Source organism: Lipotes vexillifer, unplaced genomic scaffold (assembly GCF_000442215.2).
Source record: "Lipotes vexillifer unplaced genomic scaffold, Lipotes_vexillifer_v1.1 scaffold299, whole genome shotgun sequence".
NCBI lineage: Eukaryota > Metazoa > Chordata > Mammalia > Artiodactyla > Lipotidae > Lipotes > Lipotes vexillifer.
In genome coordinates, this window is record NW_006784347.1 from 1393782 (window position 1) to 1419399 (window position 25618).

Sequence of the window (25618 nt, forward strand, 5' to 3'; positions counted from 1 at the left end):
TCAAGGATATGTATTTAAGTGCTTAGCATATTCCATTAAAACCATGTATTATAAAATGATACTATCATATTTTCCAACATTTCCATCATATCTGCATCATTAAGCACTGTATCTTTCCCTGTAATGTTTAAAATTTTTCTTTGAAATATTTCGTAAGCATGGGTATGTGTGTGTGTTTTTTTCCCTTGCAAAAATTTCTCTGAAGGGAAGGGTAATGCTCAAAAATGAGTGGCATTTACTTTAAAGATCTGTAGTTTACTTTTCACAGTTATGCCAACAGATTTGTTTTCAAGGGGACTCTGATAAAGGCAGTATCCAAATTAATATTGTAGAGAGAATTCTAGAAGGAGATTTTGTTGGTTTTCTGGGTAGGGCAAGGTAATAATTCATCATTTGGATCAGTATGTATTCTTGTTTTTGTAATTAGGGAAAGGTAATAATTCATCATTTGGATCAGTATGTATTCTTGTTTTTGTAATTAAAATTCTGCAGACAATATCTTAGTTTATTACTTTCCCATGTTTTTTATTTTCTTGCTGTTGAAAACATTTTCTTCAGATCCTATAGAACTTTAACAGCATGTTAATAGTATAATTTATCTACTAGGTGTAGTTCCAATGTCAAGCAACTTGTTTCTAGAATGAGAAAACAAAAAAAAAGTAAGAATAAATCAATCTACCACAAAACCAGAAATAAGAATAAAAATAATACCAAACCACTGATAATGGAAGGCGATTTAGGAGCACAGATTATTTTTTTTTGAAGCTGGCTAACAGAACGCAAAATGTCTGTTATGGAAAAGTTAAAGGGAATTCTGCGATTATTTAGCCTGAATGGTGCAGAAGTGCTTAAGAGTTAATTTGATTACATTATTATTACATAAATATTTAAATGAAGGGGATATTGTGCTCCTTTTTTGAATAACAGGATAAGAAAAGGGCTTTCTATGTGCAGGAGGGATGAACATTGAAAATGACAATTGATTATCCACTAATAAAATAGTGCAAGAAGGTATTGAGATAGGACATTGAATTTCCAGCCTTGGTGGACCATTAGGGCCAGAATAGTCAATACTTTTCCTGAATGGTTTAAGCCGGGTGTCACAAACATAGAAGCTTCGGGGTCATGTAGATAACGTAAGGTTTGAATCAGTTAAGTACAAGACAATTAGAAATGATTGGGGGTCTGTGAATGTTGTTCATTATTCTCCTGCCAGAGATTCACTTGCCAGGAATTTAGATTATTTCTCCTAGAGAGTTAACACTTAAAAAAATTTGGATCTGAAACTTGGAAAAGTAGGGTGAAATTTAGCCATATATTATTGTCATAAATCCAATTAGATCAAACTGTCATTTTCCACTTAGCTTCAGTTTTGTAGAGTTTCTGTATTAATATTTTATTACAATAAATTTTCTAGTGGTGGATTAACTTGAATAAGAAAGTCATTTTATCAAAATGTAGCAATGAGATGGATAATTAGCCTTGAATAAGTATTTTATGTTTCATTTCATTCTTTATACATTTTAGTCAATTTTAATAAAATGTTTTAGGACTACCAAAGACCCAAAAAAACCCCCTATACTTCAAAAAGTGATAATCATTATAATTAATTTATTTCACCCGTCATCATTTTTTACTTAAATTAACTGTAGAATGTTATCTTGGCTTATTTTTAGATACAAAATCTTTATTCTTTTTTACTCCTAGTTTTAGTAAATTTTAAGCAATAATTCATTTTTTCTAATAAAAATCTGTGCCTATACTTTTTTTTCCTTTTGAAACTTTGAAGAACTATACATATATAGTATAGTAAGGTCTGAGTTAGGCAGAAATTTGAAGTATGTCTAGAATTTTCTTGATTTTTCCTCAGATAAAAATTTGGACTTGCCTAAAATTTCTGTACCCTTCTCTGACGCACAATCATTTTAGTCTTCATTATTCTAGTTAGTTCATAACCTGGTTTTGTCGGTTGAAGCTTGCTTATATTATATCCGTTTACCTCTTTACCAAGTTAATACTCTGATTAATCAAGTCTTTGCTCAATTATTCATTGATTTATTTAATAATTTAAGAAGTGTTGAGAACCTCCTATGAGCTAGGCATCGAGGGTAAAAAGAGCAAGATCAGATTTCTCTACATCGATTTGGACAGTGATATACAAACTAAAGAAATTAATTGATTAATTCAATAAATATTTATTTGGTACCTGCTGTTTACCAGGCATTATTCTCCAGTCATGGGCTTGCAGCAGTGAGTTAAATAAGCAGCTTTCATACCCTTGTGAAGCTTATATTCTAGTGGGGGAACTGACAGTAAAAAAAAACAGGTATATAATATATCATTTAGAGATCAGTATTTGAAGAAAAATAAAGAATAGAAAGAGATGGGTGAGGGCTTTGGAGCATAAATCATTCCACAGAGTTGCCCTCCTTGAATTAAAAGGAGCTGGTCTTTTGTACTCCTGCACTAATGAGTCATTGGTGGCTCTAGTCAGTTTAGAGCAGTTGTCTGGTGAAGGGGGAGCAGCTTTCAGCCAATAGTAACACCTGGAGGGAAGGATGCACTGATCCTGTAATGAGGATCTGGGTGGGACATCATAGTGTCCACTAAAGCAGGGTATCTTTTCTCCCCCCACCCCCAAATGAGTTTTGTCATAATTTTTCTTGATGCATTTGCAAAGACTAATGCCAACCTGTAGCAGTACTTTAAAAAACAAATTTACTAGAGTAAGGTAAAATAAGTAGTGCCACAAAAAGATAAATAAACGTATTTTAAAAACAAAAACCAAATGGAATACTGCTTCTGGGAGTTTTAATTTGGATCGCTAGATTTAGAAATTTCATAGTTTCAGCTCTTTTAAATAGATTTATTAAGTGTTTCTTATTTAAGAAGAGATACTGAGGAGGAGGAGAAAGAGCATGGGTTCAAATTTGACCTTAAGCATTTATTAGCTGTATAACTGTGGACATGCTATTTTGCTTTTCTTTAAAATGAAGCAAATACTACCTGTCTTAAGGAGGTTTTGATGAGGACTAAATGAAATCATATGTGTGTAGTATTTTACCTAATATATATTTTTCTCACTTGTACACATGCAGAGAATCTGATATATAAGAAAATAGTTGTTCATTCTCTTCTAAGAAAATATAAATTTAAGAATTCTAAAGTTTGCTATTTAAATTTCATGGTATGTTGTAAAGCATGAAGTATATTTTTTATATATCCCTACATATAAAACAAATTTTTCAAGTCTTTCAAATATTAGTGAAGTAAGTACTTATCAAGCTTGGAACTTTTACTTCTCAGATAGTCTCTTAAAGTAAGATTAGGGGGCAGAAATCCTAAAAATTGCTCTCAAGTGCATATATAAAAGAAATATTTCATAAATGCTTGAAATATTTTTAGGATTCATCACCATATTTATCTTCACTGGAAAAAGAATAAGTTTATTTATTTATTTATTTATTTTTGTGGTACGCGGGTCTCTTACTGCTGTGGCTTCTCCCGTTGTGGAGCACAGGCTCCGGATGCGCAGGCTCAGTGGCCGTGGCTCACGGGCCCAGCCGCTCCGCGGCATGTGGGATCTTCCCAGACCGGGGCACGAACCCATGTCCCCTGCATCGGCAGGTGGACTCTCAACCACTGCACCACCAGGGAAGCCCAGAATAAGTTATTTTTTGGTGTTCACCTTAAATCTCGTTATACACTGTATCTAATGACCTTGCTAAATTCACTTATTAATTCTAATGGTTTATAAGTTCTTTTAGGTTTTCTAAGTAAGTAATCATACTGTTTGTGAAAGTGGCATTTTTGTTCTCATTCTTTTTACTTTCTATTTCATGTTCTTAGCTATTTGTACTGGCTAAGACCTTCAGGGCCATGTTAAGTGCAAGTAGTGATAATAGGTGGTCATATTCTTCAGTCTCAGGGGGAATGTTTGCAGTCATTCACCATTTAGTATGATGTTTGCTATAGGCTTTTTAGTTTTTCAAATAAATTTATTTATTTTTGGCTGCGTTGTGTCTTCATTGCTGCGCACGGGCTTTCTCTGGTTGCAGCAAGCGGGGGCTACTCTCTGTTGCAGTGCGGTGGCTTCTTTTGTTGCAGAGCATGGGCTGTAGGTGTGCAGGCTTCAGTAGTTGTGGCTCGTGGGCTCAGTAGTTGTGGCTCACCGGGTCTAGAGCTCAGGCTCAGTAGTTGTGGTGCACATGCTTAGTTGCTCTGTGGCATGTGGGGTCTTCCCGGACCAGGAATCGAACCCGCTTCCCCTGCATTGGCAGGCAGATTCTTAACCACTGCGTCACCAGGGAAGTCCTCTATAGGCTTTTTAAAAGATACACTTTATGATATTAAAGAGCTTCTCTTTTATTTCTTGTTTTGTGTAAGTTTTTAAAAAAATGAATGAATGTTGAATTTTATCACTTGGTTTTATTTCATCTATTGATAATATGATTTATTTCTTTTGTTACATGGTAAATTATATTGATTCTCATATGTTAAATCATTTTACATTTCTGAATTAAACCACCACTTGGTCCTGATCTATATATTGGTAGATTTGATTTTGCCAATATTTTGTTTAGAATTTTTGTACTTATGGCAAAAGAGAGGTCTGTAACATTTCTTTTCCTGTAACAACCTTGTTGACTTTTGTTATCAAGCTTATGCTGTCTTTAGAAAACATGTTTGGAAATGCTTCCTATTCTTCTGCGGTCTGGAACAATTTGTGTAAGATTGATATTATTTCTTCCTTAAATTGTTGAAATCGTCTGGGCCTAGAGTTTCTTTTGTGGCAGTGTGTTTTTACCTCATATAAAAAAGTTCAAACATATAGGTACTTAACATAATTTTACATTTAACACATGTATATCTACTACTTAGAATCTTGTGTAAAATTTTGCTATAATTGCTTTATTACATGTGTGCCTTCACTTCCCTCTATCCATCCATCATTTTGTCTTATTTTTTTAATGCATTTCAAAGTAATTGGATATATCAGTATGCTTTCCTCTAAATATTTAAGCATGAATATCATTAAGTAAAGTTGAATATTGTCTTACTTTTTTCTTCTGAAGTAAAATTTATATGCAATATGATGCATAAATCTGGTGTGAACATTGGCTGAGTTTTGACAAATGTATGCATATGTATCCCAAGCTCCCTCAAGATACGGAATATTACCATCATACTGGAAAATTTACTCATGCCTTTTCTCAGTTAATTCTCATATCTATTCCTAAGAGACAACAATTTTTCTGATTTTTTTCTTACCATTTATTACTGCATACATTTTATTAATTAATTTATTTTTGCGGTGTTGGGTCTTCGTTTCTGTGCAAGGGCTTTCTGTAGTTGTGGCAAGTGGGGGCCACTCTTCATCGCGGTGCGCAGGCCTCTCACTATCGCGGCCTCTCTTGTTGCGGAGCACAGGCTCAAGACACGCAGGCTCAGTAGTTGTGGCTCACGGGCCTAGTTGCTCCGCGGCATGTGGGATCCTCCTAGACCAGGGCTGGAACTCATGTCCCCTGCATTAACAGGCAGATTCTCAACGACTGCGCCACCAGGGAAGCCCAACTGCATACATTTTAATGTAAGTTTCTTTCACTCAACATATTATATTTTGAGATTTATCTATGTTGTTGAACATATGAATAGTTCATACCTTTTTATTGCTGAGTAGTATTCCACTGTAAGAAGATCCCACAGTTTATCCATCTTCCTGTTGATGGGCACCTGTGCTAGTTTTTGGCTGTTATGAATAAATCTGCTATGAAAATTGTTGTACTAGTCTTTTTAAGTACATATGTTTTCATTTCTCCTGGGTAAATATGTAAGGGATGGAGTCATATGTTAGGTATATGCTTAGTTTTATAATAAACTCTCCAAAGCAATTGCATCATTATACTCCTAAAACAATGTATTAAGAGTTTCAGTTGCTCTCCATCCTGGTCAATATTTGATATTGTCAGGCTTTAAAAAATTAGCTCTTCTGGTGGGAATATAGAGGTAGCTCGTTGTAATTTGTATTTACCCAATGACAGAATGTTGAGCTCCTTTTATATGTGTGTTAAAAAAGAAGATATATCTTTTTTTTTTTAAGTGTCTATTCAGATCTTTTACCCATTTAAAAATTAAATTGTCTCTTTATTATCGAGCTGTAGGTGTTTTTTAATATATCTTGGATGTTTGTGTTAGATATATGTTTTGTGCATAATTTCTCCCAGTTTGTGATTTGTCTATTCATTTACTTAATGTTATTTTTGATGAGCAGATGTTTTTTTACATTTTAATGAATTTTTACGGTTATTACTTGCTGTGTCTAAGAATCCTTTGCCTGCTCTAAATAATAAAGATATTCTCCTGTGTTTTCTTCTAAAAGCTTTATGATTTTAGCATTTATGTGGTGTTTGATGTTTGATTTACTTTGAATTAATTTTCATGTATAGTGTGAGACACAGATCAAGGTTAAGTTTTAAAAAATGGGTATATATTTGTTCCACCACCATTTGTTGAAAAGACTTTCCTTTACCCATTAATGACTTTGTTGAAAACAAATGACAGTATTAAGTGTACGTCTTTTTCTACACTAGCTATTCTGTTCCATTGATCTATTTGATGAATCTTATGACAGTACTATACTGTCACAGTTACTGGAGCTTTATAGAGTAAGTCTTGATTTCAGGTCTTATAAGTGCTTTAGCTTTTTTTGGTAGTTTCCAAGATTGCTTTGGATGTTCTAGGCTCTTGGCAGTACCATATGCATTTTAGAATCAACTTCTCAATTTACACACACAAAAAATGCCTGCTGGAATTTGGTTGAGATTGTATTGTTTCTTTAGAGCAATATAGGGAGAATTGACAGTTTAACGATATTGAACCTTCCAATCTGTGAACATAGTATATAGGCATACCTTGTTTTACTATGCTTCACTTTACTGTGCTTTGCAGATATTGTGTTTTTTACAAATTGAAGGTTTGTGGCAACCCTGAGTTGAGCAAGTCTATTGGCACCATTTTTCCAACAGTATTTGTTCACTTCACGTCTCTGTCACAATTTGGTAGTTCTTGCAATATTTCAGACATTTTCATTTTTTATTATATTTGTTATGGTGATCTGTGATCAGTGATCTTTTTTAAAATTGAGGATGATTTATACAATATTATATTGGTTTCAGATACACAGCATAGTGATTCAATATTTTTACAGATTGTACTCCATTAAAAGTTACTGCAAGATAATGGCTGTAATTCCCTGTGCTATACAGTATATCCTTGTTGCTTATCTATTTTATGCACAGTAGTTTGTATGTCTTAATCCCATACCCCTAATTTGCCTCTCCCCTTTGGTAACCACTGGTTTATTTTCTGTATGTGATCAGTGATCTTTGATGTTATCCCTATAACTTGCTGAAGGCGTGGGTGATGGTTAGCATTTTTTAGCATTGAAGTATTTTAAAATTAAGGTATATATAATATATTGTTTTCTCAGACATAATGGTATTGCATACTTAATAGACTACAGTATAGAGTAAACAACTTTCATATGCACTGGGAAACCAAAAAATTCGTGTGACTCACTTTATTGTAGTATTTACTTTTTTGCAGTGGTCTGGAACCAAACCCACAATATCTCCGAGGTGTGCCTCTGTCTCTACTTATTTAGGTCTTCTTTAATTCTTTTTAAAGCAACCTTTTGTAGTTTTCATTGTCTTTCGTTAAGGATTTTTGAGTCGATGTTCATGAGGTATGTAATCTGTAATTGTCTTTTCTTATAATCTGTTAGATTTTGTGATTAAGATCATGTTGCCCTCTTAAAATGTGTTGGGAAGTATTATTTTTATTTTCTTAAAGAATTTTTATAAGATTGGTGTTATTCTTAAATGTTTGCCAGAGTCCACCAGTGAAATAGTCTGGCCCGGTACTTTTCTTTGTGGGAAAAGTTTTGATCAATTCACTTTCTTTAATAGAGATAGAGCTAGTTGAGATGTTCTGCTCAACTTTGTGTTTCATTAAGTTGTATTTTTCAAAGAATTTGTTTCATGTAAAATGTTAAATTTGGTGTAAAGTTGTTCGTATATCTTCCTATTTAGAAAAAGGCTTTAGTATCTGTAATGATGTCCCCTGTTTCATTCCTGATATTGGTAATTTCCATCTGTTTTTCTTGATCAGCCTTGCTACTAGGTTTTTCAATTTTGCTACTTTTCAGAAATCCAGCGTTTGACTTTGTTGATTTTATCCATTTTGGATTTGTTTTCTGCTACACTCATTTTTACTCTTTACTCTTTCTTTCCATTTACTTTCTTTGGATTTGGTTTGCTGTTTGTTTTTGAACTTCTTGAGATAAAAGTTTAGCTATTGATTTTGACCCTTCTGTTCTAATACTGCATTTAAGGTATACATTTATTTATAAGCATTGCTTTAGTTACATCCCATGTTTCCCTAAGTCATTTTTTCATTATCATTCATTGCAAATATTTTTAAATTTCAATTGTGATTTATTTACGTTTTTTGGCTCATGGGTTATTTAGAAGTGCATCACTTAATTTTCAAGCAGTAGGGGATTTTCTCAATTTTTAAAAATTATTCACTTGTAATAATTTGCATTGTAGTCAGAGAATATACTCCCAAAGAGTTCAGTGCTTTGAAATTTATTCAGACTTGCTTTATAACCCAGCATATGGTCCATTTTGGTATATGTTTTGTGTATAGTTTGTGTATTCTCTTTTTATTTAGAAGAGCATACTATACATATACTTTGTAAGTCTAGTTGGTTAATTATGTAGTTCAAATTTTCTTTCAATATATCTTAAGTGAATTTTTTGTCTGCTTGATCTTGTAGCTATTGACAAATGTGTGTTAGTCTCCCACATGATTATGGATTTGTCTGTATCATCTATTAGTCTTGGACATTTTTGCTTTATATATTTTTAAGCTTTGTTGTTGGGTCCATTGAGGTTTAGAATTAGGGTATCTTCTTGTTGGTATGACTTTTTAATTATTAAGAAATATCTTGCCTTGTCTACTTTGATATTGGCATAGCTATGCTAGCTTCTTTTTAATTGGTTTTTGTGTGGTATATCTTTTCTCATCATTTTATATTTAATCTTTCTGTGTCCATAAATAGCCTTTTAGTAGAGTATTTAACATAATAACATATAATTTAAGTTTAAAGCTACCAACATACTGTTTATTTTATATTTTATCCACAGGTACTGTGCTTTTTCTCTCACTTCTTACCTTCTTTTGTTCAGTCAGATATTTTAATCATTCTTTTTCTCACCTCAGTTAGCTTTTAATGGCTATCCTAGAAATTACTACATGAATTTTGAGTTGTTGCAGTCTAGTGTAAATTATTACTTCTGCCACTTCCTGCACAATGTAGACAGATATCTTGGACACTTTAACTTCGTTTACCCCACTCCTCACTTTTCTGTCATTGTCGTTATGCATTTAAAATCTCTCTATATTTTAAACTTAACAAATTAGTAATGTTATATTTTTTTACAATTATAGTTCATTCATATTTGCCAATATACTTACTTTTCTATGGCTCTTCCTTTTTGCATTTCTGTTTTTTTCTAGTATTATTTTCCTTCTGTTGGAAGAACTCCCTTTTAGTATTTCTTTTACTGATAAATTCCTTGTTTTTGTTCTGAAATCACCTTTATTTCATTTTCATTTTTCAAAACATTTTAAACTGTGAATAGATTTCTTGATTAGCACCTCTTTTCTTTCAAAAATTTTAAGCAGTCATTCCATTGTCTTGTGCCATTCAGCATTTCTATTCAAAGTTATCTCTCAGTCTATTGATTGTTGCTTCTTTCAGTGTGTTTATTTTTTCCCTAGCTGTTTAAAGATGTGGCTTTATGTCTCATCAGTGTTAGGAAATTCTTGATGTCACTTCATATAACGTTTCTTTCTTATTTTTTCTTTCTTTTTCTCTGGGATTTCAATGATATGTATGTTAGAACCTTTCAAAGGATTCCATATGCCTCTCATACTCTTCTGTAGTTTTCAACCTTTAATTTCTCTGTGCTTTGGTTTGGAGATTTTCTGTTAACCTCTGTTCTAATTCACATTTGCTCTGTTCAGTCTGCTGCAGGTGCCAAGTACTCACACTTGGGAAATTTTGCTGTGCATAGCAAGGATATAGGAGCAGTAATTGGTCCTTGTGGGAGTACAGAGAGGGGCTTACTTATTTGTTTTTGGTTAGGATGTACATGTTTATGTTATGACTGGAATGATTCAGTAGAGAGAAAAAAATTAAAGCTGCGTGAGAGAGAAAAGGAAGATGACTTTTAGATAAAAGTTCTTGAGGTGAGAGAGGACATAATCCAAAGCACAGTCAGCAGGATTTTCCTTTGATAGGAGCGGGACATAAAGAGGTTAGTAGTATATCTATATACTGATGTACTCATGTATATTAGTAGTCTTGTGAGACGGAATTCTGGCTTGACCAATGGGAAATAGGCATCTATTCTTAAGTTCTGAACTCTTAAACTTTGGGTGTGTGTATTGAGCATATGGGAAAATTGTCCAAGAAATGGAGAGCTTGGTGGAAGGGAAAACTGTATTTATAGCAATCTAATTGTTTTCTATTTCTGTGTACCCTCAGTGATGTCTACCTTTGTCTCTTAGGGTACTCAAAGTATTATAGTATATTTTTAAGAAACAACATCAATGTTTAATTAAATTATTTAAATAAATGTTTCTCTCATGTAGTTAAAATTTCTGTACTATATATTTAAACAGAGTAGTTAATTCCTTATAGCACATTTAAAATTAATTCCTAATAGTATTTTGAATAGAAAACCAAATTTTCTAACGTTTTCCCACATTTTCTTTTACAGTTTTGTGAATACTAGAATAGCACAACCATGTTTCGGAATAGTCTCAAGATGCTTCTTACTGGAGGGAAATCAAGTCGTAAGAATAGATCAAGTGGTGAGTGACTCTGCTACATTTATTCTGTGTGATGTTTTAGAAAAGAAAGTTTTCTTAGGGATCTGAATTAGTGCTACAACACTTTATATATTTATTAAATAGCTTATTTAATTTAGATAAAAAGAAAGTGTACATTCCTATAGGCTGTCAGACTCTTTATTAAGAGGAACACTTGATGAACACTCATCAGGAACAGTCAGGTAAAGGAAGAGTTTATGAAAGAAACATTTATTTCTAATATATGAGAGTATAATGCTTCTGTGAACTGTGTATTAAAGACTTTCTAGAGCTAAATTTACTTTTGAATTAACATGTAAAATTATTTCAGTCCTAGATACTCTTTGGGGAATGAGACTAAAAATAATAGAAACTGTCCTCAAAGGGTTATACAGAAAGTGAAATGTAAGTTGAACATTTTTCTAGTCATTAAAATAAAGAGTTTTTTAAAAAAAACAAGAGTGTAATTCTTAGGCTTTTAAGGTAAAAACAAACCAAAACTGTATAGATACTTTTTTGGAAGAAATGTTGAAGATTAATGTACTAAATGTTTGTTTTCTGCAAATGGGTTGTTGGTATTTATCATGTTCTCTTCTTTAATTGAAGTGTAGTTGATTTACAATATTGTGTTAGTTTCAGGTGTGCATCATAGTGATTCAGTATTTTTTCAGGTTATATTCCATTATAGGTTATTATATGATAATGGGTATAATCCCCTGGGCTATACAGTATATCCTTGTTGCTGTTATATCCTTTTAATCTTTTCAATTTCCTATTTTTTATGTATTTTACAAGTTTTTATAAGTAGTATGTTCATTATCATTCTCTTCAAATGTTTTTTTAGCTCTCTTTGTGATTTATTCTTGATCCATAGGTATTTAAAGTATAATTGTTAATTTCCAAACAGTTGATGATTTCCTGGTTATCTTATTATTACCTTAATTGTACTCTTATCAGAGAACCTATCCTGTATTTTATTCTTTTCATATTTATTGAGATTTCCCTTACAGCTCAGCATATGATCAATTTAGTCTAATGTTCTAGATGCACCAAATAATGTGGATTCTGCAGTTATTGGGTGTAGTGTGGGTCAGTTTTTGTTAATGGTAGTCCTCAAACGTTTTATATTCTAACTTATTTTTTTAAAATTATTTACTGAGAAAGGTGTGATTAAATCTCACACTATGATTGTAGAATTGTCTGTGTTTGAAAGATATCTTATTAGATGCATTGAAATTTAGACTTACTATATCTTCCTGGTGAATTAACTGTTTTACCATAACAAAATGTCCCTCTGTGGTTTTTTTTTTTTTTTTTTTTTTTTGACACGAAAGTTTGGCTTGAAAAGAACTTCTTGCACAGACACATGTGGCCTCAATAGGATGGATCTTTAACTGATGAGACAGATTCCAGATTCAGGCACACAATATCAGGATTTAAATCCTCAGAATTTGGTAATGGAAAGTTTGGGTCACATTAAGGGCTGTGGGATCCAGGGATAAAATTTAGTTTTGAATTAGCCTCTTGGGCAGCCCAAGCACTCCCCCTAAGAAGCACCATATGTCTCCAATTCTACGTCATTCCTTCTTTCCTGGTACTTCCCACTTGATGGACCAGAAAATTCCTGGCTTTAGACCGCTTCCCTGTGTATTTATTGTTGACTCCCACCTTTGGAATTACTCTTTCTTTTTTTTTAAGCTCTCTTTTAAAATAGTTCCTGACTTTCTGTTTTGAAAAACTTCAAACTTATAAGAAAGATGAAAGGATGGTATGAATAATACCCAAGCCCCTTCATTTATATTCCCTGATTGGTAACATGTTACCACAGCTACTTTACCTCTGGCTACTCTTGAACTGTATTAAGACACACACACACCATGGGATATCTGTTTGCTATTTACTCGTTTAGTGTTTGACTGGGGCAAAGGCAAACTCTCCCCACTTTCCTTCTAGTGCTTTCCTCATGGTTGCTAACCCAAGTGGTTAGCATTCAACGTAGCACCTAAAGCGGACAGGGCCGTGTTTACCAGTGGACACTGTCCCTGTGCGTTGAAAAGCACGTGTGTTAAAGGTCGGCACACGCTTGGTTCTTCTTTCTGCCTCCAGGACTTGTGATGACTAAGCTCAGCCAGGGACCCCTGGAAGTTGCTCTGGGCTTGGTGGTCAATCAGTGGTAAACTGGGCTAAGGGAAAAGGAGAAACCTGCTTCTGTGGGGAGCCTAAGGCATTACCTTCTCTAACACAGACTGCACAGAGGATTGTTTGGGGTACGAGGTATTTACCCCACTAAAAATAAAGTAGTATTTGACTTTTCCTGTCATTGTTTCTTCATCTATAGCAATGGAAGGTATACTGTCCCTATCTCAGAGCTGTTGAGGATTAAACTAGCTAGAACAGCACCTAGCCCTCAACAGAGGTATCGATTATTAATTCTGTTATTACTCACATGTCTTGTTCCTTCAGGTATCACTCTGAAGGAGAGCTAATAGACAAGGCAAGATCTTGACATACCTATGGCTATGTTAGCCTCTTAATCTCAGCAAAACCTTTCCTTAACTCTAATAGTTTGTGGTGTACAGTATGATTAATTTTTTGACAGTATACTGTCAAAGTCCATCCATTCAATAATGACACTTGTACTGAGTATGAATGATGTGCCAAAAAAAAAAAAAAAAAAGGAACATGTGTTTTGCCTTTGGGGAACTTACAACTTAGGAGAGGGGAACAGACAAACACATGCCTGTAAGAGGCATCAAGAAAAGTGACCTGCGGGAAAGAGCTCCGCCCAACAAGAGAAGACGGTGAAACGAGGTAAAGGTGGGTGGGAAAAAGTACTGAAGAGGCAAGGAAGCAAGGCAAAGCGGGGAGATGCTGAGGTTTCCAGCCTGGGGAGCTAGCTACAGTCAGGAACACGGACACGGAGGGGGGCTTGCAGGGAACTATAACGAAACTGCTTTGGATAAGATGAATCTAAAATACTGTGAGAACAGTCCAGCGGTGGTCAGAAATTTGGGACTGGAACACAGTGGGGGAGGGGGCTCAGAATCGCAGATGAGGGGAGGGTGTCCTCCACAAAGAGATGAGGGAATGTGACTGCCAAGAGCAAACTGTGGAGCGGGAAGAAACAGAAGCAAGGACAACAAGCAGACAGCATCCGTGCTTCCTGGGTCAGGGAGGGAGCAAGTGAAAAGGGGGAATCAAGCAAGTATCACTAGAGAACCAAGGAAGGGCAAGATTTCCAGTGAGGGGGGCGGGACTCAAAAATGGCCAATGCTTTAGAGATCTTGGAGGACAAGGAATGAGGAAAGACAGCTAGATTGGTATTTGAGGAGGTCGCTGGTGGACACCAAGAAAATTGCAGGGGAATGAAATACAGGAGCTGGATTACATATTAAAAGTTAATAAGTGAATGAAGTGGTAAGAAAATAGAGGCAGTAAGTACAGACTGTTTCTGAGAAATGTAACGGGGAAGGACTGGAAAGAAAGAAAAGTGCACATTTAGGCCACAAGTCTGTTTTCAGCTGTCTGGAGAGGAGGGCAGGAATCTGGCCCATCACCCTTCAAAATACCGAGCGCAATTTAACGTGCTCTCGCACGCTCACTCTTCCTCCACGTATATATGTATCCCTGCATCCCCACTCAGGGATACATACACACATATGTATATACATGTTTTTCTATATATATTCCATACATTTTTTTTTTTTTTTGCTAAGGAGGAGTCATTTATGCCAAATCAGTAGTAAACTATCCAAATGTCAGATAATACTTTACATTCATAGACGATTTTGTCCACGAGAAGTAAATGAAAGCACAAGGAGAAAGAAACCGTGATAGCATTACGGGAGTTTTAAAACATGGCTGCACATCCTTGGACACTCTCCCATCAAGAGGTGGGGTCTCCATCCCTTTCCCGTGGCTTCTGCCCTCCATCTCCTGGATGCTCACATTCTGGAAGTGTCCTCTCAGGAGACCCCTCCCAGCTGCCATTCTGTAGAAGGGCCTGGCCACGTGGGCGGAGCCTGTGCAGGTGCCCCTGATGGTGGACCGGCCCGGCGCAGCTCGCCTGAGTCACCCGCGTCCAGATGGGTGAGTGGAGACATCCCTGATGATTCTCACCCCCAGCTACTCAAGCCACCCAGACATTGTGGAGCAGAGACAAGCCATTCCTGGTGGGTCCTGTCCAAATTCCTGACGCGCTGAATCTGGGAGCATAAAAGGGCTTTGCCGTTTTACACCACTAAGTTCGGGGGTAGAGAACTGGCACTAACTTGAGTGTGGGTTTCCTGCTTTGCATAGGCCTTTCCTGTAGTCAGGTTGTCCATTTCAGAGGCTGCTTCCATGACTTGGCAGCGGGGCGGGGGGAGATGGGGGTGGTGGGCAGCTTAAGAACCGGATAGAGATTCCCAGTCTGAATCGTGGGGCTCAGGAGGTGTATCAAGTCACATACGGGGAGCTCTTACTATGTCACTTTTAAGAGACTCAACAAACGCAAAAAAAAAAAAACTTGGACAAATATTTTCCATAACAAAACACAATTGGTTGCAATGGGATCTAGCTCTGTTCTTCATTAGTTACCCTTCACTTGTCAGACAAGCTCCATATCTCACTGAAGTCTACGGTGGGTTCTTTATGGTTTGTTGGGAAATGTGACTATACATTTCCTTTACACCGCATGCTTTCTTGAGCCTGCTTTTAAATCTCCAGCACATGCTTGTGTGTTTATGGGATGATATCATTAATGTTTTCATCATTACAGTTTTTTTCTGTAATCATTAATGAATAATTGGGTGGGTACTTTATTCTTTATATTAACTTTTGGCTCATGGTTTATTTTTAAAATTAGTAAGGTAAGTTTTCTCATGGCATAATCATTTGTTTTGTTTTGTTTTAGGGAACCAATTTAGTTTTTAGTTTGAAAAGCACTTGTAATAAAGGATATTGACTGTTCTAATTTGTCCTTTAAATAGTTGAGCTCAACTCTTGTGTGGGGCACTACATGAATATTTAACAGAAATAGATTTTATATCAAGTAATAACAAATGAATTTTCTCAGGCAAAGTTTTCCATCTAAGGATATGTGAATATCAGCTTTGAATTTTATAGCTTAATTCAGTTTTATGATGTGAAAATTGTTTCTGAGGTACATAGGACTTGGAACTCTTGCTTTGTGAAAAGACAGCTGTGTGGCTCTTGAATTATGAGTTATAAAGAAATGTGTGTTTTTATGTTTTCTAAAACTTAAATGTTTATTTATATTTTTCTTAACTGTTGTTTTTATTATTTAAAATCATGCAAGTAATTAGTAAAAGTTCCAATATGTTTCTTTGATATAACTAATGCCACTATTTGGTATCATTGTATCATTGTTTTGGTAAACCATCATTCAGGTATGAGGGGGGCAAAATACTGTCAATTTCAGATATTCAAGAACTCAGGAAGTATAGTACCCTTAATATAACGCAGCCATTGGGAGAAAAAAAATATCTTGAGGCCGTCTCCTACCAAAATAAAAAATAAATGTGAGGAAAGAAGGAGATGCAGAAAGAAAAGTGAGCAAAGTAAGTAAAACTTATAGTTAAACATAAATAATTCCTGATTGTGTACTACAACAGTAGAATTTGTTCCAGGAATGCAAAGATGTTTCTATATCAGAAAATCAATGTAAGTTTTTTACTTAGAAAAAAAATTTAAAACCACATTATCATATCATTATATTCTGAAAAAGCATTTTATAAATCTGAGCTGCCATTAAAAGCATTAAAATAGAAAAAGGATACTTTAAATGTAATAAAGAGTATTCACCAAATCCAACAGCCAGCATCATTCTAAACAAAGAAATGGATCAGCCATTTTCATTAAAACAGAAACATGATAGAGATTTCTCCTATTACCACTCTTTTTCAAAATTGTTTGGAAGGTTCTAGTATACAATAAAGACAAGAAAATAAAGTGACTAATATAAATATTGGAAAAGACAAGACAGTGTCATTTTTATTTTTAAGCGAGGTAAAAACCCCAGAGAATCCAGTAAATATTTACTAGAAATAACAATGTAATTTGGCAAGGTGGTTAGCACTTTTAGTCCTACCAATATTTCCTGATTAGAAATGTAAATGAGAAAAAAGTTACATTCACAATGATAACAGCCATCAAATTCTCAGGAATAGATTTGACAAGAAACCTTATTGAAGTGTGTAAGACTTGGGCAAATGGAAAAACATATCGTGCTTCTGGATTTACACATAAATTTGTTTCAGTTCCATTCAGGAAACAGCAGATTCATTTTCAGTTGGTAAAATAACTTTAAAATTCTGTGGAAGGGCTTCCCTGGTGGCGCAGTGGTTGAGTCCACCTGCCGATGCGGGGGACACAGGTTCGTGCCCTGGTCCGGGAAGATCCCTCATGCCGCGGAGCAGCTAGGCCTGTGAGCCATGGCCACTGAGCCTGCGCATCCGGAGTCTGTGCTCCGCAGCGGGAGAGGCCACAACAGTGAGAGGCCCACGTACCGCAAAAAAAAAAAAAAAAAAAAAAAAAAAAAAAATTCTATGGAAGAATAAATGAAAATAAGTATGAAAAGGAATAATTGATTTTGGTCAGGGTATGACTTAACAAGATATTAAAACTAGCTATAAATACTTGGTTACATAGGCACATAGGCTAGACATATGTCTAGGAAAGAGAGCAAAGAAAACCATGGCATTACTGAGGCAAGAGCATTATTGCCACTTCATTTTGTGGCGCTGTCCAACACATTGTAGGACACAAATGCCATTATGACCAAAAGATACATTCTAAATTTGGGAACAGCCAGAGGCTGCCTTTGATTTAGACTTAAACTAGGGATAGAATGGAGGTGTTAGAGCTTATGTTTTCTGGCATCATTGTATTACCTTTAATGCTTGGAGCACTGATTCTTCTGTGATGTTTTGTGACTTGTTCATGGTGGATCATTTCCGATGTGTTTCCTAAGTTTGTTTGTAAGTTCATTTCAGGCAGGAATTGTTTTCTGTGAGGATCCTGTGCTGTTAGTTATTGTAATGGTCTCTTGCTAGGCACTGCACTGGTATCATAGGCCACGGATTGATTTTTTTTTAAGTTTTTTATTGTGGTAAATATATATAACATAAAGTTCACTATTTTAACCTTTTTTTTTCTTTTTGCGGTACACGGGCCTCTCACCGTTGCGGCCTCTCCCGCCACGGAGCGCAGGCTCCGGACGCACAGGCTCAGCGGCCATGGCCCACGGGCCCAGCCGCCCCACAGCACGTGGGATCCTCCCGGACCGGGGCACAATCCCGTGTCCCCTGCATTGGCATGTGGACTCCCAACCACTGCGCCACCAGGGAAGCCCTATTTTAACCAATTTTAATTGTACAGTTTATTGGCATAATTACATTCGCCATGTTATGCAACCACCACCACTGTTTCCCCAAATTTTTCATTACCCCAAGCACAAACTCTGTACCCATTAGGCAGTAACTCCCCATTTCCTCTTCTCCCCAGCCCCAATAACCTCGAATCTTTCTGTCTCTGTGAATTTGCCTTTTCTAGATATTTCACGTAAGTGTAATCATACTATTTTGTCCTTTTGTATGTAGCTTATTTCACCTAGCATAATGTTTTCAAGGTTCATTCCTGTTGTAGCATGTGTCAGAAGTTCATTCCTTTTTATGACTGAATACTATTCCTTTGTATATGTATGCCACATTTTGTTTATCCATTCATCTGTTGATAGACACTGGGTTATTTCCATTTGAATAATGCTGCTCTGAGCATTGTCATACAAGTATCTGTTTGAGTCTCTGTTTTCAGTTTTTTGGGGGAATATATCTAGGAGTGGAATTGCTGGTCATATGGGGAAATGTACAGGGTTTTGTGTGAACATGTGCTTTCATTTCTTTGGGGTAAATGTCCAGGGGTACAGTTGCCAGGACATATTTTAGTTGCATGTTTAGTTTTTAAAGAAAGTGCCATCTCTTTCAGAGTGCCTATACCATTTTACATTCACACCAGCAGTGTGTAAGTAATCCAGTTTCTCCTCATCCTTGCCAGCATTTGGTGTTGCACTATTTTAATTTTAATTATTTTGATAAGTGTGTATTGGTATCTCATTGTGGTTTAATTTTCATTTCCCTAGTGGCTAAATGATACTGATCATCTTTTCATGTGCTTATTTGCCTTCTGTATGTCTTCTTTGGTGAAACATCTCTTCATGTCTTTTGGCTGTCTTCTAATTGGGCTGTGTGTGTGTTTGGGTGTTTGCGTGTGTGTGTGTGTGTGTGTGTGTGTGTGTGTGTATTAAGTTTTGAGAGCTCTTTATATATTCTAGCCTTTGTCAGATATGTTGTTTGCCAGTATTTTCTCCCAGCCTATTGATTGTCTTTCTATCCCCTTAGCAGGGTCTTTTGTAAAGTTTTTAATATTTATGAAGTCCAGTTTATTGTTTTACTTTTATAGATCATGATTTGGTTTCTGTCAACAGATGTTTATTCATTAATCACTAAGTACTGGGTAGTGTACTGGTTGCTTGATATTTGAGTTTGAGTTAATTTCTCTTTAACCACTTCATGAGCAAAAATCAGTACATCTGTGAAAATAGGGCACTTTGTTAGAAGCATTTGTTATTGGCATTGCCTCCGCCCTCCTCACCACCACCAACTGGGCATTGAAATTAAAATCTTCATTGCTGTCTGAATAGTGAATGTTCATAATAAAATGTTCAAAGAAATATGTACCATAGCATTCATGTAAATATATTTTGCTATAAAAATATCTTTTTCCTTCCAGGGACAGTAAGTTTTATTTCATTAATAAACCATGAAATTACAGCATAAGCTTTTCAAGGGTTTTTTACCTTTTCTGTACCCTGTTCTAACAAATTTGGTTAGAAAACATACTCCTGTTTAATATGAGGAAAGGATTTTACTTATTTAATTGTAGAACTATAGCATCTTTTGTAATAAAACCCAAACCTGTCATATTTTTATTGACTGCTGTTTCCCTTTCTGTTCTCTGCCCATCTATTTGCACAATTTGTGTTTGTCAGTTGAGATATTTACTCTTTATGAAATTCGTTTGTCCTTGCCAGTTAAGATAGGCTGTCATAGAACTTGAGGGGAAAAGTCGTTAGAGGAAGTGACAGAGTGTGGCTGTGTTAAAAAGAAGAAGGATTCTTATTCGGTGGTGGGCTGTGAAAATGAGCATGACTGGAGAGTGAAAAAATTGGTGAGAGCCTTGAAATTGCGTTTTGAAACATATCTGATTTGACTGGTTTTATTTATATTTCAGGTATTTGTAGTGGTTTAGCAATTAACCTAATAGCACTTCTCATCAGATAGACACATACACTTGCACTCATGTTTTCACCTCTATTTCCAGTTTTATTTTTATCCTATTTATTCAGAGTTGTTTGAGTTTTGCTAACTTCACAAGATGAATTGTCATGGTTTCATCTTTTACGGTGCTTCATGCATCATATAAATTATTTATTCCTTGAAAGTTTAGTGGAACTCAGACATAAAAATGGCTAGCCTGAGCTTTTGGGGGGTTTTTTAGGTAGTTTTTTGACAGTATTTTCTATTTTATTTTCATCAGTGTAATTAAATTTCCTTTAGGCAATTTGGATAATTTATTATTTTCCTAGAAAATGTCCATTTCATTGAGATTTTAGAATTTATTTGTATAAAGTTATAAATATTGTATTCATTTGAGTTTAATTCAGTTTCTCCTAATATTGAATGTTTTTATATTTTCTGTCTCTTAGCTTTGAGGCTTATCTATTTTATTAGCTTTTTCAAAAGATCCAACTCTTGATTTTACTAATTTTATTTTTCTTCTCATTTACATTATGAATTTTCTATGATATAGCTTATGCTGTATTCCATAAATTTTGATATATAGTATTCTCAATATTAACTTTTTACACAGTATGATTTTACTGGAACACAGTCACACCCATTTGTGATAGAGACTGTGTAGCCCACACTCCCGAAATACTTATGATTTGACCCTGTGAGAAAAAGTTTGCCAACTTTTGCCTTAAAACATTGAGGGTTTTGTTTTTTTGTTTTTGGTTTTTTTTGGGCTGTATTTTGATCAGATCTTATAACTATCTAATGGACGCTAGAAAACAAAATGTATTTTCTTTTTATAGGGCAAAGTTTGCTATATTTAGTAAGTAAACTTTACTGCTTTTTTAAAGTACTGTATGTTAATGTTTTGCTTAGTTGAGCTTCTGATACTTTGGCTTTAAGTCTATCTAGATTTTGTAATTAAGGTGTATCTCTTGTTGTAAATAGGGAGTTTTGTCTTGTTGAATCCAATCTGATTTTCTATTTTTAAGTGGTATATTCAGTCCATTTACATTGACTATATAACTATTGATGTGATTTGGTTTAAGTTTTTCATCTTGCTCTTTGTTTCTTTTGCATTCATGTGTTCCTCGTTCTTTTTTTTCCCCTGTTCCCTGTCATTTTTAGAATTTATGAAATATTTTAAATTCTGTTTTCTTGGCCTTTTAGCTATACTTTCTTGGATTTTTTAAAAAAGAGACTGTGCAAAGGATTACCATATGCATCTTTAACTTTTTATGGTTTAACTTAAAATTTTATTCTGCTACTCTGTGAGCACTGTAAGGACTTTAGGATATTTAATTCTATTTATATCCCACTTTTTGTTGTCTGTATTTTACTTCCACTGTAGTATTGATATATATCCCACAATACATTTGTTACTTTAAGTAGTCATTAGTCTTTAAGATGCTTTTTAAATGTCTGAAAAAAAAATTAACCCATATATTTCCTTCTTCTAGTATTCTTCATTCCTTCTTATAAAATGGTGTTTTATCTGGGATAATTTTTTTTCACCCTGCAGAACTTCCTTTGCATTTCTTGAGGTGTAGGTCACTGGCAGTGAATTATCTCAGCTTTCATTTTCTCATAATGTTTTAATTTTACCTTCATTTTTTTTTTTTTTTTTTTTTTTTTTTTTTGCGATACGCGGGCCTCTCACTGTTGTGGCCTCTCCCGTTGCGGAGCACGGGCTCCGGACGCACAGGCCCAGCGGCCATGGCTCCCGGGCCCAGCCGTTCCGCGGCATGTGGGATCTTCCCAGACCGGGGCACGAACCCGTGTCCCCTGCATCGGCAGGCGGACTCTCAACCACTGCGCCACCAGGGAAGCCCCTTACCTTCATTTTTGAAGGATATTTTCCCTGGGTATAAAATCTTAGATTGGCAGTTCTTTTCTTTCAACACTTTAAAGATGTTATTCTATTAGTTTTTCTTTCTGATAAGAAGTTGGCAATCATTCTCATTGTTTTTGCCTTTGAATGAAATGTGATTTAATTATTTATTTAATTTAGTATGGCTGCTTAAAAAATTTCTTTATCTTGGCTGTTAGCATTTGGCTATGATATACCTAGGTGTATGCTTTTCTTTCTGTTACATTGTTTGGATTTTGGTGAGCTTCTTGAGTCTAAGTGTTGATGTCTTTCATCAGTTGTGGAAAACCTTAGTCATTATTTCTTAAGGCATTTCTTCTATCCTTTTTTCATCTGTGTTTTGGAACTTTAGTTTGTACGTTAAATTGTTTGATATTACCTAATGCATCTCAAACTTCTTTTTCTTTTGTTTTTTTTGGTAATTTTTCCCCTTTAGTTAATTTTTGTTGGCCTGACTTCAGGTTTATTAATATTTTTCTGCTGAGTCCAGTCAGCTTTTAAGCCCAGTCAGTTAATTCTTAATTTAGATAGTGTTTTTCAGTTATAGAACGTTCATTTGGTTCTTTTAAAGATAGTTCATTTCTCTGTTGAAATTTTTAATCTTTTCATCTGTTTTTTCTGTTTTTAACCTTTTTTTACTTTTACATAATAGCTAAAAATAATAGTTTAATAGCTGATGTGTCTGCTAAGTCCTGCATTTAGGTCAGATGTGTATCTGCTTCTGTTAATTCTTTTGCTGCTTCACACATCTCATTTTTCTGTTGTTTATCAGACATTGTGTTTAAAAGATCTGTAGAGACTAGAGTAAATAATACTTTTCCCTTGATGAAATAAAATTCATATTTTAAGGCAGGACAAGAAAAAATAAACATAAAATTCCCTCTCTGTGTTTGTTTGGGCCTTCTCCCTCCCTAATGTGCAGTGTGCATCTGCATTACACATTAACCAGAGCTCCTCAAAGGTGGGAGTGCCTGCTCAACTGTAAAGGTAAATTTTTTTTCTTCCTTCTGACACTAGCAATGTAATTTTTTAAAACAATAGTGTTCTTTCCCAGCTCTGTAGGGGTCATGATGCCTTGCTGTTTGCTTTGTACATGTTTACCTGCACTGTGTATCCTTGGTGAACTTTATGTAAAATCAGTATATCATTTTGATCTGTGATCCTTTGTCTCAAAAATGTATATGACTATGCCTTCAACTTCTAACAGGTGGAACAGTTCTCAGAGCTTCTGGGAATCTGCTTCCTGGGTTATAATCCTCAGTTTGGCTTGAATAAAATTCTCTTTTTTCTTCTTAACTTGATAGTTAATTGAATTTTCGTCAGCGTGTAGAGAGGGAAACCTTTTTCCTATGTAAGACAGCTATGGTGAGGGTCTGCTCTCTTGGATCTGATGGAGGGTTCAGGTGGATAAGGGCTAGGTTGCAGTTTAGTTTGTTTCAGTTCACATGTGTTTCAGATGTCTAGGTTGAGGTCTGTTCTGTGTGTATGTCAGTGCTCTCCCTTTAGCAGGACTCTGGGATCTAAGTATCATCTCATTATGAGATCTTGCTCAACATTATTGTCAAGCTTCCAGTCTCCTGGATTGTTGCCTCCCTGAATTTGGTACAAGTCTTGTGTGGAGTATCAGTGGACAGGGAGAACTAGCTTTGAATCTGGGGTTCCTTCACTTTCTATACCAGGAGTTGACAAACCATGGCCTCCAGGCTAAATCTGGCCTACCACCTGCTTTTGTAAGTAGAATTTTGTGTGGACATAGCCATAATCATTTGTTTATATGTTGTCTGTGTCTGCTTTCATTCTATAAAAGCAGAATTCTATAGTTTGGAAAGAGACTAAAATACTTACTATTTGGCCCATTCTGGACAAATTTGGTGGTCCCTGTTCTATACTGTCAAGCCAGTTCACACAGTCATTAAAAAAATTCGCTGATTTCTCTTTTTTCCCATATTTTTGTTCTTTTTATTTTTTAATTTATTCCTTTAATTTATTTTTATTGAAGTATAGTTGACTTATCATATTGTGTTATTTCAGGTGTACTTGCCTATGGTAGACCAGTCTTCCTCTTACTGCCCATGCTTTGACTTAGTAAATGGCTTTAGTGATCTTAAATCAACTTCATCATATTATATCAGTGTTAATCTTAGAACCCTGCAATAGATTTCAGTAGGTTTTAGATTAAAGTTTAAAGTCTTTCACTAAGCTTATAGAGCCCTTGGGACTTCCTGGCAGGGCAGTGGTTAAGACTCTGCACTCCCAATGCAGGGGGCCCCGGTTTGATCCCTGGTCGGGGAACTGGATCCCACATGCTACAGCAAAGAGCCTGCATGCCGCAACTAAAGGATCCTGCGTGTCACAACTAAGACCCAGTGCAGCCAAATAAATAAATATAAAAAAAAAAAAAGCTTATAGAGCCCTTGATAATATAAACACTGCCTGCCTCCCCAGTCTCCTTCTTTTTTTTTTAATAGATTTTTTTTTTTTAGACCACTAAGGTTCATGGCAATATTGAGGGACAGATACAGAGATTTCCCATGTACCGTCTGCCCCTCACATGCATACAGCTTTCTTTTTTTAATAGTCACTGGTCTTTCAGTCTCCTCACCAGTCTTCCTTCTCAGTCCCCACCACATTCAAACTCCATCCAGTTACCCTTTCTATCTTTATTGCACATATCACTCTTCGAGGTATTTTACTTTGTTTGCATGGTTTTGTTTATTGTTTGCATTCCTTAATAAAAGTAAGTCTTACAGATTCATTGACTGTATTATTCCCAGAATCAGGAATAGTGCCTGGAAATTAGTAGATCAATAATTATTTGTTGAGCAAATGAATAAATATACTGTTTTCTCTGACTCACCAGCACTTGCCCTACTCTCATCCTGCTGCCATATTAATTTTCTTAATTAGAAAATTCTTAGCTTGGCACCTGACCTTACCTAACTTCTCTAGCCTTATTCCCTATAACTCTTACTCAGAAACTTTCTACTTTATCCAAGTCGATCTTCTTAATGCTTTGTATTTTCTGTGACCCTTTGATCATGACATTCACTCTGTCTGGAATAAACCTGCCATTTATACTTAAGTCACCTCTTTAAATACTACCCAGTCAATCATTAAAGTCCAGCTTATATCTTATTCAGGTTCACAGTGATCACTCTTGTGTCTCAGGTACTGTAGTGTTTATCCCTAATGTGAAACTTAATAATGTAATGCCTTTTATTGCATATAAACTTTCTAGAAATGCTTCCCTAATACAGTTTAATTATCCTAAGGGTAAGAAATGCTCACTGCCTTTTTACCCTCCATCAGTTCATACTGTCATTATATTTACATTTATATATCTATATTTCATTGAAAGAGAACCTAAGAGGTTATTTGGTTAAATTTCTTGTCTTCGATAAAACATGTATTGAGTAACAGTTACCTTACATTTGTATGTGTTCTATGGTTCACA

The 25618-nt window shown here is 35.2% G+C and overlaps 1 protein-coding gene across 1 annotated transcript in view; it reads left to right on the forward strand.

The window, feature by feature from the left end:
• Positions 1-10877: 10877 nt before the first annotated feature.
• TANC2 (tetratricopeptide repeat, ankyrin repeat and coiled-coil containing 2) overlaps positions 10878-25618 on the forward strand; it is a 323861-nt gene continuing 309120 nt past the window's right edge. The window contains exon 1 of the mRNA XM_007456751.1: positions 10878-10944. Within this exon, the coding sequence (XP_007456813.1) occupies positions 10878-10944 (67 nt within the window). The remainder of the gene's footprint in view (positions 10945-25618) is intronic.